A 13,240-nucleotide genomic window follows, 5' to 3' on the forward strand; every position below is an offset into this window, starting at 1 on the left:
GAAAAACCCTTTTAAAGTGAATAAAACGCATCAACACAGACCCTAAGAGAAGTAATAAGACCGAGCTGGTGGAGGATTGTAGGCCTGACACTTACCTCTCGCTGGTGCAATTACTTGCAGCATGCCCGCGTGTATCGTACCCCACCACAATGCCCCGATTCGGGAGATCAGGGAAACATCTCTGCAGATAGTGGTACATCCCCTGTAGAGAAAACACAGCACAGATGGTTACAATAAACATTGGTGCTGGACTTCAAGGGAAGATAAAGAGCAAACGCCTTTCTACAGCATGTCTGTGAAGGTTCTCATGTATCCAGGTCATGATATATCTACAGTATTTAGTCACTTTTAACTGGACCTGTTCTGTGTGACACATTTTACTGATTCTCCAACGTCACCCTTTCCCCCGCTCCCACTTTTTCCCTCTGCTTACTTTTTGCTGTCTTCTGCACATCAAGGATACCTACCTAGCCAGGGAATCCAGCACTGAGCTGCTGGGATCCTCTTCTCTGCAGCCACTGCACCGGTCTGGCACTGCCATATTGCCCATGACAGCCGCTGGCTCTTCCAGGTGCAAGCTCTGCTAGGCCCGACTCCCCCCTTCCCCTCCTTACGATGGCTGGCCATACATTATACAATTTTCTTGAAAATTTTGCTTTAGATTTAGCAAAAACCATATAATAGAAGGTCAAACCTAAACGAGACTTTCAATTTTGTCCAGTTAGGCAGGCCCTTGCACTACATAGTTGAAGGTAACTCTAAAGGAAATTGGGCAGAAATTGTAAGAAAATTGTATAGTGTATGACCAGACTAAATGGGACTGCACGTCATGCATCCCAGGAGGCACCAGGGGAACTGAGTCATTGGCCTAGGCCAGGGGTGCTCAGACTTTTGAAGAGCCACTTAAGTGATCCAGTAACTGAACACGGGCCACAAAAAAATTAAATGGTTCAGAATTTTCCTCCTACAGCCACTGAATGCCGGCAGTAGGGAGAGGAGGAGAAGCTGGCTTTCAGCGGTTGCAGGAAGAAAATGGAGAGGAATGGTTCCTGTATATGCCACCCCTGATGCCCTTCCTGACGAAGTATAAATCAGAATGCGTCAGAGAGGCCACACAGGCCCCATGGAGCATGGGGGCGGTGTCGCCATTGCAACCCCTGATGCTACGCAGTGGTTGGGGGATGTGGTAAAAAGTCTCCACTATACGGTCCCCACCCCCCCCAAAAATAAAACAAGCACTTACTGTCCTGAGCCCCCTATAAGGCTGCTTTCACACTGATGTGCAGTGGTTTACCAGCACAGTGAAAGCAGCACAGTGCTTCTGCGGCTTTCCTGCGGGCTCGCTACACTTTGCCATAGATTTTTATCGATTTCTATTATATATTGCGGGTGTAGTGCACTTTCTGAAAGCGCACCAAACCCACAGGATACAATAGAAAGGCAGGAAAGCCGCAGGTACACTATACTGCACCCGCGGATCAGTCTGAAAGCAGACTAATAGTTAACCCTTTTATAGGTGCTAATATGCCCATTGGAAAAGTGCAGTTTATGTAATAATTAATAAAGGTCTGCTGGCCTTGCTCTCCAGGCTAATAGAAAGGTCCCAGGTGAAGGGCACTTGGTATCACCCTGCCTAGGACAGGAGCTGGCACTACAGAGGAAGCATTGGCTTATGCAGCTCCTGCTCTCTCCACAGCCGCCTGCTTCCTCTGCTGCCGGCACCGGCTCGGTGCACTTTGATGCCTTGGGATGGCGTGTCAGCAACCCCAGACCCCTGGGTATGCTCCTTCCTGGTTTGTAGTCTAGAGCCAGAGCAGAGGGCTGCAAGGGCCACAGGTCAAGCACCTTGGCCTGGGTCAATTCTGAAAGTTGAGGGGCCGAGTCGAGTCTGTCAAGCAAGGCAAAAAAAAAAAAAACCCAAACACAATATTGGTGCTGCAGAGGTGGAAGAGATGGAGAGGAGGAGAGGGCTGCGGGAGGGTGAAGGTCCACTTTCAGTTCTAATGAGCATTTATATCCATATAGGTAACAGAACTACAACTACCAGGGTCTGTTCATGACACCAATCAGATCTAAACAAGCTGCGTGAATAAGCAGTGAAATGTCTACCAATCCAGAACAAATCCCACATAAATGTGACTGACCACTATCAGCTATACAAAGGCACAAGGCAGTTCATTTAGAAAAGTCAATATTCACTCTGCAAAGTAAATGTTGGTGAATAAGGAGAAGCCAAGTTCACTTTGAATACTCAACCATGTACTAGCATGTTTTAAAAATACTTTTCCGTTTTCATTACATAACTCCTTGTAGACCCATAGACCTCATCAATGCTTCTCTATGCAATGCAGGCAGATCACGGCTGGTGGGAGGGGCTGGCAGGGTGCTGTACATAGCTTCCTGAAAACATCACAGCAGTCTGCCTCAGCCCTGATCACACAATGGGGCCAGATCTAAGAAGTGTTGCGCATTAATGTGTGTTGCATTCACACTGGAACATGGGTGGTCCTATGGGGTCCCTTGCATTCCGGTTTTTAAAGCCTATTTGCTGCCCAACGTGATGGAACCTGCAAAAAGTATTGCAAGCGCTACTTCTGCAAATCGCAGCACACCAAACCACATAGTACACGTATGATGGACCAGAAAACGCACCTGCACAACTTTTCCCTGGCGGTGTAGTACTCTGCAATGTAAGTTAATGGACGATGCAGCTCTGTAATGCACGGAACTGCAATTTATATTGAATGGAACCTCCTGCATGGTGTGCTACTGTGCACAGGTATGAAGCCAGCCTATGGGGTAGGGTATTTGTTCCTTGTCCTTGTCCTATAAACAATCCGTTTGTAGTTCTGGACTTTTCCTCATTCTTTCCTCTTTTGGTCTGTGGCTATAGAATGCTACCTGTGTGATCGGTTTTATTTTACATTCACTAAAACATAACATTTGCAGCACAGAGCCGACAGGAGCCAGATATTCAAAAGTGAATAATCTTTGCACAAATCATAATGAGAATTCCATCTTACTGCCCGGAGCGAGGCAGATGGAAAGAAACAAGTTAAACAGAAATATAGACCAGTTATATCCAGAGATATTACAGATGACCGCAGGTGACAACAGAGAAATGCCGTCTCTACTCTGTTCTACTCCAGCTCATCTGTACCGGTAAGAGCAAACTGGATGATATAAAGCAGAACCTACAGACAGTAAGTGGCCTTTCTTGGGAAAGTCCTGTAAGGCAACACAACCTCTTGCTGGGTCATTGAGGCACCCAAAGTACATTGGGGGATGTGGAGGCAAGCTTTAGTGCCAAGTTAGTCAATATTGTTTTCTTGTGAACACCTGGGGTTTGGGGTGACCTTGGTCAGTGTTCCTCAACCACCAAGCAGGGTCGTGCCCTTCCTTCTCCCAGACCTACAACTAGCTCCTAACCTCCCATAGTGCCCACAGTGCCTCCAAGGTCTTCTAAGAGCCCTCAGACTCCACAGTGCCCTCCAACCACCTGTGCGCTGGTTGTGGTTTGTTTTTCCATAAAGAAACCTACAGGGTCACCAAAACTGCTACAGAATCCCCTAACCCCCTCCAGAACCTTCATCCCCCAACAGTGACACTCAGCCTTATCCAAAGGCTTCCAGAATTCCAATACATATTTTGCATCATCATACTTTTATTCCCTACTTCCCTACTGTTGGGGAACAGAAGGTTCTGAAAGCATTTATCAGGCACTAGCCTCAGAGAAGGTTGAGACTCACTGACTTGGAGGACAATGGAGCAGAAGTCTGACAAGGCTGAGGGTGCCAACGATGAAATATTCATTTATACAGCTTTTTATAGCAACAGGTTCTCTTAACATGGAAGCTAGATTGTGCAAACACGACAACCAACATACAGTTGTTTATGAAGGAAGTGTGCATGAACCCACACGTCTGGATTTTGTCTGCCCAGGCCCACTAATTATTATATGAGGTGCAATTATGGAGTGTAGAGAGACAAGCACATAACTAAACTTTAATTTAAAAAATTAGCTTTTGGGAAACCAGACAAAAAAAATTAAAAATGTACACTCATTGACTATGGTCTTTTTTTTTTTTCTTTAGAAGGAACATTTTGGGGGTTCTCTTGACCCAAAAGCTTGATTCTTACAGTAGACACCTTTAGGTTTCTGATTGCATCCTATGATTGTTTTCACTGTATCCCATGATCCCCAAAAATACAGCGCATAGATATCAAACACGGTCCTATGACCACCTCCTGCCACCCTCCGTGACCTCCAACTGGCCACTTGGAGGTACCAGTGAGGATCGGCTGCTGTAAGAGGTAAGAATCTACCATGTATCCCTGCATAGTAGATATAAACCCAACCACCATAATTAAGTGTTCTTGCATGGCAAGACCACTTACTGTTATCTCACATATATTTTTATTATTATAGCTAATTTTACCACCCTAACTCCTCCCACAGTTTCTACACTACATAGACAGTAATATACGGAAACGTGCGGATTGTTCCCGATTGGTGTGCTATTACTTTGTGGAATATTTCACCGAATGGTTCACGAAATATCGGCGTTTTTGTGGTGAAATTGGTCCCATAGGAATGAATGGCGGAATGTTCAAAACTAGAGTGGGAGCTGAAAAATCAGGACATGATTTCTAAACTGCCATCACGCCCTCATTTTCAAGCCCACCTACACAAATCTTATATTAAATTGTTCAGCTATCCCTGCTGTCACTAAAAATGTCCACGGCTAAGCAATAGTCCTGATAATTTTCACAATATGACCATTTGTTTGCAACTCACGCCACCCATTGACATTCACTGAAACTCCACTCTAGCCACCTCAAATTTGAAGGGCAATTTCTAAACTGCGACTGTGCCTTCATTTTTAATATTTCAGAGACATACTATGCATCAAAATGTAGGTCTGGGTCTTGTGATTCTTACAATATAAAGCTCTTCGGTGTAGGATTTATGATTTTTAAACTACAACCGTTTGAAGATGGCAACCGCCAGTGAAGTGAGCAAGTTGGAGCAGTTTGTTTTTAACCGCTCTTCTCTGCCCTTGCTGTAGAGTGAGTGTCCATAGGAACCCAGGTGTGTGAGCAGGCAGCAGAGTGACAAAAGTTACTCCGCCCACTACAGTTGTAGACTACTGGTGGAGGCAAGAACACTTCACACAATTTCCCCAGAAATTGTAGCTTTTCTAGTCTCATGTGTACTTTAACTTGTTACATTGGAAACTCTAATGCAAGAAGATCAATAATATTCATCTATGAATTAAATTCAAAAGGCAATTCGAGCCCACAAGCTGCTGTGCTAGGTGAGCGCTCCGCCCTACGTGTTTCATCATTAGAGGACAGCTAATCCTTTACATTTTAAGTGTTCTCTTTCTCATTCTAAACAAAATGGTTTACATATAACTCTGCACTGTGGAGGCTGCTTTGTTTTTGGTTTTGTCCTCTGGCTGCATGATTTTATATTGGGAGGAGTGGAGGCCATTCTTAACACCAGGACATCAGATCCATTTACCATCTTCCGCTCTTCTGACCACTCACATATTGGGGGTCATACATTCCTAGTGCAAGCGGTCTCAGAGTTACAAACATTTGAGTTACGAACGACACATACTTATGAAGGAAGAGACTAAAGTGAGAGGACATCTACCCCTAGGAAGGAAAATTTACTCCTGTAAGAGTTATCATGGCAAAAAGGTGTCTCCACGGAAGGTTCAGCAAAATCCAGTTGTCAGAGAGAAAGAAAGTGAGGAACAATCTTCTGAACATGGGCACAGACAGCAAAACAAACATTACAGGGATGTTAGTCCTTCCCTATGCTATCCAAAAAACCTAAAAATATTTTTTTTGGCTGGAGCTACACTTAAAAAAAAAAAAAATGTACCTGTTCCAACGTATATACAAGTTAAACTTGAGCTCCACCTAAAAGGGGAAGTTCAGCTTTAAAGATTCGTCTCCCGCTTCCCCCCCCTTGGCAAAGGTGCCAAGGATTGGCACCTTTGGGGAGCAGATACCCAAAATTGACAGATACCCGCTACCACTTCCGCTGCGATCACCTAGGCCAGGGGTAGGCAACCTGAGAGCTACAGGACTACAAGTTCCATCACGCCTCTGCAAGTCATAGCTGTAACTGTCAGTTTTGTAATCTTTGCAATGCCTCATGGGAAATGTAGTTCCACAACAGCTAGAGAGCCACAGGTTGCCTACCCCTGACCTAGGTGATTGGAAGCGGAAGTTCTCCTCCTACCCTCCCTCCCCGTAGTCTTGTGGGACACGTGGCAGGTCCTAGAAGACTACGGGACCATTCAGGAAGAACAGCGCTACTTGCGCATGCGCAGTGGGCACCTGGCTGTGAAGCCGCAAGCTGTCACAGCTGGGTGCCCACACGGAGGATGCCGGCGCCTGGAAAACCAGATGGCTGGTGAAAAGAGTTGCAGGGTGGACACTGCGGGGTCATTGGACAGGTGAGTGGCTTTTTTTTTTGTAAAAGTCAGCAGCTACAAAAACTTTATTTACAGTGTGAGTGGAACTCCGCTTTAAAGTGATTCTAAAGGCATGAATTAAGAAAAAAAAAAAGGAACACAACATGTCTATACATGCCTGCTGTGTGCCTGGTTTTGCACAGAGCAGCCTGGGTCCTCTTCTCGGGTCCCCCATAGGCGTTCCTGGCTCCCGCTACTGTCTCAGCCAATGAGGAGAGGGAGTCTCGGGATAGCAGAGACTCCAGTGCACATCGCTGGATTGAGAAGGGGCTTAAGGTGAGTATTAGGGGGGGCTGGGGGAGATGCTGCACAGAAAAGATTTTTTTACTTTCATGCACAGAAAGCATGAAGGTAAATAACCTTTACAACCTTTACAAGCACTTTAACCGTTTCAATACCGTGCAATTTTACACCTTCCTGCCCAGGCCATTTTTCAGGTTTCAGCGCTCTCACACTTTGAATGACAATTGCGCGGTCATACAACATTGTACCCAAACTAAAATTTTATCATTTTCTTCACACAACTAGAGCTTTCTTTTGGTGGTATTTAATCACCGCTGGGGTTTTTATTTTTTGCTAAATTAGCAAAAAAAGACCAAAAATTTTGAAAAAAAAACACATTTTTCTTTGTTTCTGTTATAAAAGTTTACAAATAAATAATTGTTCTTCATAAATTTAGGCCGAGATGTATTCTGCTACATGTCTTTGGTGAAAATAACCCAAATTAGGATGTATTTTTTAGTTTGTAGGAAAGTTATAGAGTTCACAAACTATGGTATAGATCTGAATATTGATCAATCCTGAAGTACTGACAGCCAATCTAATTTCTTGAGGTCCAAGAATGTCAGAACAGTACAGATATCCCCCAAATGTCAGGACAGTACAGATATCCCCCAAATGACCCCTTTTTGCAAAGTAGACAGTCTGACGTACTTCATAAGAGACATGGCGAGTTTTTTGAAGTTGTATTTTTATGTCATAATTTTTCGGAAAATGAAAAAGTTAAAAAAATTATTTTCACTATTTTTTTTTTTTACATACTGTCACCAGTGCAGTACAGCGTCATCATATAACTGGCATGGCGGTTAACAGGGACACTGACTGGTGACAGTATGAAAAAAATATATATATATTTTTTTTTTTTTTTTTTATTATTATATTTAATTTTTTATTACATTTTTTTTTTTTTTTTTTAAGATTTTTTTTCATATCTTACTATGACCAAAGTAGTACAATGTTACCATAGTAACACTGTACTACTTTGGGGAAGTGATCAGTATTTTTGTTTTTTTTTTTTTTTTTTTACACAATTTGCTTATACCAAAGAATTACTTTGCTATAAGCAAGCATTTACCTGAATGAAATCGATTCATTCAGCTTTTTTTTTTTTTTTTGTGCTTAGCTGTGATTTGGTCACAGCTAATCACATGACATGTGCATGTGATTAGCTGTGACCATTCACAGCTAGGCACTAGTATACAATGGATGGCATCATGAATGAAGCCATCCATTGTATACAACTGTCATGTGACCTGCTGTGATTGGTCACAGCAGGTCACATGGTACCAGCAACGGGAGCCAGTACTCAGATCTGTCATCGGCCGTGTCCGAGGTGCACGGCCAGTGACAGATCCCGCTGCTGCGCAGCTCTGCATTACCGCAAACGGCGCATGTGCGGGAGCACGCCACATGGCGTGCACCCGGAATGAAGAGGCACATCTGAAGCCGCCAAACGGCCATTGGCCGGGCGGCTAATGGTTAACCACCTCCCGTCCGGCCGTTGTATATAAACATCCGGATGGTGGCAGTGCAGGGGCGGGTGACCATTTATAAACGGCCTCCCTGCACCCTGCTTGTGCGCGCTCCCTGGCAGCATGCAGCACCGCAATCCGGTGCCCGATCTTCGGACGGGACCTCTATATGAGGTCCCGATCATGTGATCACTGATCAGAGATCACATGCAGAGTAGTATGCAAGACGTTACGTCTGACATCATTGCTTATTACGTGTGAAATCTGTGAATGATCACAGAGGTCACATGGTACAAGGCTATTCACAACAGCCTTGTACCGTGTGACAAGCTGTGACCAATCACAGCTCACTCAGTAGTTCTTAATGGGTGCAAGAATACAGCTAGAGAGAAGGAGAAATGATTGCTTTTACAGCCTTTATGGGTGTAAAAGCAATCAGTGTAAAAAAAAAAAAAAATCTTCATCACCCCCCACAAGTAGTACAGTGTCACCATGGTGACACTGTTACTGCTAGGGGGGGTGACAGTATGTAAAAAAATAAAATAAAATAAAAAATATAAAAAAAATTTTTAAAAAAATGTAAAAAAAGTTTAGAAATTATAATTTTTGGGTATAAACTAATTTGGGGTATTTTTTTTTTTTACTAAAAATATAACGGAATAAATTTTGGCCAAGATTTATGATGAAATACTATTTATTTGCACTTTTTTTTTTTAATTTTTGGACTTTTTAATTTACATAGCAAAAAAAATAAAATTCCAGGGGTAAATATCACCAAAATAAAGCTTTATCTGTCACAAAAAAAAGCTAAAAAATTAATATGGGTATTATTATTATATAGGATTTATATAGCGCCAAAAGGTTTGCTCAGCGCTGTACAAAATAGTGGGGGACAGTACATGAGACAATACAGTAACAAAACAATACACGAGGGGTTCGAGGGCCCTGCTCCTTGGAGCTTATAATCTAGGAGGGAGGGGGTAGTGGTACAGGAGGAAGTGGCTGTGGGGGATGGAGTGGTGGGAGGAGTGGAGATCGGCTGTTAGGTGAGAGTGTGGTAGGCTTCCCTGAAGAGATGGGTTTTCAGAGTGTGCCTAAAGGTGAGGAGGGTAGGTGGCAGTCTGATGGATTGGGGTAGGGAGTTCCAGAGGATGGGGGAAGTCCTGCAGAGGAGGAGGTCTTGTGAGGAGCGAAGATTACGGGTTGGGTGGTATTTGGGTATCAGGTCACTGAGGTAGTTTGGGGCAGCGTTATGAATGGCTTTGTACTTCAATGTTAGTAGTCTGAATTTAATTCATTGAGCAATTGGAAGCCAGTGGAGGGATTGGCATAGGGGGGTGGCAGATGCGGTGCGGTTGGTAAGGTAGATGAGTCTGGCTGCTGAGTTCAGGATAGACTGAAGCGGGGATAGCCTGTGTTGGGGTAGGCCGGTGAGGAGGGAGTTGCAGTAGTCCAGACGTGAGATAATAAGGGAGTGAACGAGTTGTTTAGTAGGGTCTGGGGTTAGGAACGGACATATTTTGGAGATGTTGCGGAGGTGGAGTCTGCATGAGTTTGCCAACGATTGGACATGGGGTTGGAAGGACAGTTGAGTCTAGAGTGACACCTAGTACTTTGGCTTGCGGGGTGGGGCTGATGGTGGCGTTACAGGTCGTGATGGAGAGGAAGTGGAGCGACATCCAGTCTGATATGTCGTTCAGTAGGCGGGTGATACGGGCGGAGACTGAAGGGTTGAGGCGAGGGGTGGAGAGGTAGATTTGCGTGTCGTCAGCGTAGAGGTGGTAGTTGAAGCCGTGGGAGTGTATCAGTTGGCCAAGGGAGGAGGTGTAGATGGAGAAGAGAAGGGGCCTGAGGCCAGAGCCTTGGGGGACCCCAACAGAGAGGGGGAGAGAGGAGGAAGTGGCAGCGTTATAGATAACGCTGAAGGAGCGTTGGGATAGATAGGAGGAGAGCCAGGAGAGAGCGGAGTCTCTGATGCCAAGGGAGTGTAGTTTATTAAGGAGGTGGGGGTGGTCAACTGTGTTGAAGGCCGCGGAGAGGTCGAGGAGTAGGAGGACTGAGTAGTGGCCATTAGCTTTGGCGGTTAGCAGGTCATTAGTGATTTTGAGTAGGGCGGTTTCGGTGGAGTGTAGGGGACGGAAGCCAGACTGTAGTGGATCGAGGAGGTTGTTGTCATTGAGGTGGGAGCTTAGGCAATTGTAGACTAAGCGCTCAAAGAGCTTGGATGTAAATGGCAGCAGGGACATGGGTCTAAGGTTGCTCAGGTTGCTGGGGTCCAGGGAGGGTTTTTTGATTATGGGGGTGCCGTGCACGTCCTTTAGGGGCGAGGGGAATGCGCCAGTAGAGAGGGAGAGATTAAAGATGTATGTGAAGGAGCATAGGATGGAGGAGGGTGACCGGAGGAGTTGTGTGGGGACAGGGTCAAGGGGGCAGGTGGTGTAGGGGGCTTCTGAGAAGACCTTAGTGACCTCTTCAGTGGTAGCAAGGCTGAAGGAGTGGAGTGTTGGAGGGGTTTTAGTGTGCGGGATGTTAGGTGTTGTGGGTGTCAGGGCGGTTGCGAGGTCAGAGGAGGGGATAGTTGAGGGGGTTATCTTGGGAGGGAGGCTAGGTGGGGAGGTAGATTGAGCATTGGCGATGTCCTTATGGATTGCGTCAATCTTGTTTTGGAAGTGGTTGGCAATCTTGTGGGTGGTGAGTGAGGTACTGGGTGGAGGTGGCGGGGGAGAGAGTAGGGAGTTGAAAGTGGAGAAGAGCAGGCGAGGACAGGTGGAGAGGGTATTGTTGAGGGTTACGAAGTAGGCTTGTTTGGCAGCGTGGAGGGAGGAGGTGTAGGTGAGGAAGGCGAATTTGTAAAGGGTGAACGCTTGAGGGGATCTGGTTTTGCGCCATAACCGCTCCAGCGCGCGACTGCGTAGTTTAAGATTTTTGGTGTGGTCGTTCTGCCAGGGTTGAAGCGTTTGGGGTCTAATGCTGCGTGTGGTTAGGGGTGCTAAGGCGTCTAAGGCAGCTGACAGCGAGTTGTTATACACAGTATTGGCCAGGTCAGGGCAGGACAGTGGAAGGACACTGTCGTAAAGGGGACAGTGTTACATGACCGCGCAATTGTCATTCAAAGTGTGATAGCACTGAAAGCTGAAAATTGGCCTGGACAGGAAGGGGGTAAAAGTGTCTGGACTGGAAGTGGTTAAGAACAAGCCTGCAGACCCCATCATGTTGGTAACCCGGGGACTGCCTGTCAGCAAGTTTTCCGATTATTTGGAGTGGGATTCTGTCACTGCTGGATACAGATTGCTACACTTAGAACTGCTTCTTTCTTGTCACAGTGTCACCGTTTATAATGCACATTTTTTTTGCTGACAACAATTACTGCTTTGATGTATTTTCATGATAACATTTGTTTGCATACGGATTAGCGCAGCACTTCTGGCTTTAATTCAATAGAAGTTTGTCTGAACCACCAGTAACCGGTTCCCAGCGCAGAATTCTCACACACAGGACTTGCATTTACACAACCCAGACATGCCGGGCTCACGCTGTGCTCAGCTCCGCTACATGAAGGCTGCACGCGGTGGGCGGGGCCTGCTCATGTCACCATTCTACAATTTATGGAATGTAAACAAATTCTTCACTGGAGGAGAGACATGTCAAGGAAAAGCTACTACGGAGCACAAAACACAACACCCGCCCAAGGAGACATGAGGGTTTATATACGGTTTTACGGTTTCAAGGATAAGTGTACTTTAAAACAAAGCGCTTTTATTCTTTTTGTCCCCTTCTCTTGACCTTCCCCTGACCCCCGAAAGTGATATGGTGGCTGTGCAGCCGCCTGATCGTTTTGTGTGACCCCCCCCACTCAGAACTGTATCTCACAAAACTCCCCTGCCATAATTCCCAGACACTGTTGTCCCACCAATCGGCCCAGGACTCGCGTGTCGAGTGTCGCCAGGTGGAGGGGAGGAAGACCAATGAACATGCGTTTGCTGATCTCCCCTAGCTGCGAAGAAGCTGAAAGCGACATGTGTAACATCACTTCTGGGTCCTGATGTCACTTTCCCTGGCTAATCTGTACAACGTTACCTTCAAAAGGAAGACAGGTTGAGATATCAGGGATCTAAAAGACCCCTGATGTCTCATTAAAGAGAACCTGTCACAAAGAGTTTATATGACTTTTTGCCGCCTGTATTACAAAGGATAAAGGTTAGTGGGGAAAAAAAAAAAACTGAAGAACTAAGAAGCCCCCCCCCCCCAAAAAAAAAAATAAAAAATTGAGACACCCCTCCTCCCCTGTTTACAAGAGGCAGGGTGCTTCTTCTGGTGCAAACAAATGACAAGCATTAACATGTTTCCACATGAATTCATATTCCACTCCACACTATTAGGTCATATTGGACTGACGTTGGATTTGCACATTAACGCATGTAAGTAGTGCGTTTCTTTTGATTATATAGAGATGCACTTTTCAAGGAATATTATCACTGGTGCGGGATCACATGTCAGTGCTGCCTGCAATCAGTTTTTATGATTCTAGTTTTTGTTTTTCTCCTTTTTGTGTTAATCAGTTGCACTATCAATGGGTAGCACGGAGACAACAATACTTCATTCCTTCTTCAGGTACATACATCACTGCTTGCCTGAGGTCAACTTTTCCTATTGGCTGTCTAGTGGCAGGGTCCTCTCAGGAAGAGTGTGTAGCAGTGATGTCACCACGAGGGGACTGTCAGGGACTGTCTGGCGCAGGCACCCCTGCAGCACTGGATCAGCTACCCTTGCACCCAGAAGTGGCATTGGCAAGAGACCCAGATGGCAGACTTAGGGGAGTATATCTTGTGTCACAAGGTAGGATATCAAAAAATGTACATAATGGATTGGAGAGGGTTCAATATTCACCAGGAAATTACATTTAACTGCTTCCTGCCCGGGCCATTGTAAAATGATGGATGGGCGACAGCCCTATTGTTTTGGGAGGAAATCAAATGACATCTTCCCTGGAACATG

At 45.4% G+C, this 13,240-nt stretch overlaps 1 protein-coding gene across 2 annotated transcripts in view; it reads right to left on the reverse strand.

Annotated features, from left to right (window-relative positions):
* Positions 1-13,240, reverse strand: part of PGM2L1 (phosphoglucomutase 2 like 1) — a 102,935-nt gene that overhangs the window by 44,186 nt on the left and 45,509 nt on the right. For both annotated transcript variants that reach the window (XR_016307911.1, XM_089659832.1), the window contains exon 3: positions 96-202. Coding sequence is in view for 1 of the 2 variants with exons in the window: in XM_089659832.1 (XP_089515958.1) it covers positions 96-202 (107 nt within the window). In the remaining variant the exon portion in view is untranslated. The remainder of the gene's footprint in view (positions 1-95; positions 203-13,240) is intronic.

This window comes from Staurois parvus, unplaced genomic scaffold (genome assembly GCF_062004578.1).
Source record: "Staurois parvus isolate SC_StPar_1 unplaced genomic scaffold, SC_StPar_1.0 ptg001192l, whole genome shotgun sequence".
NCBI lineage: Eukaryota > Metazoa > Chordata > Amphibia > Anura > Ranidae > Staurois > Staurois parvus.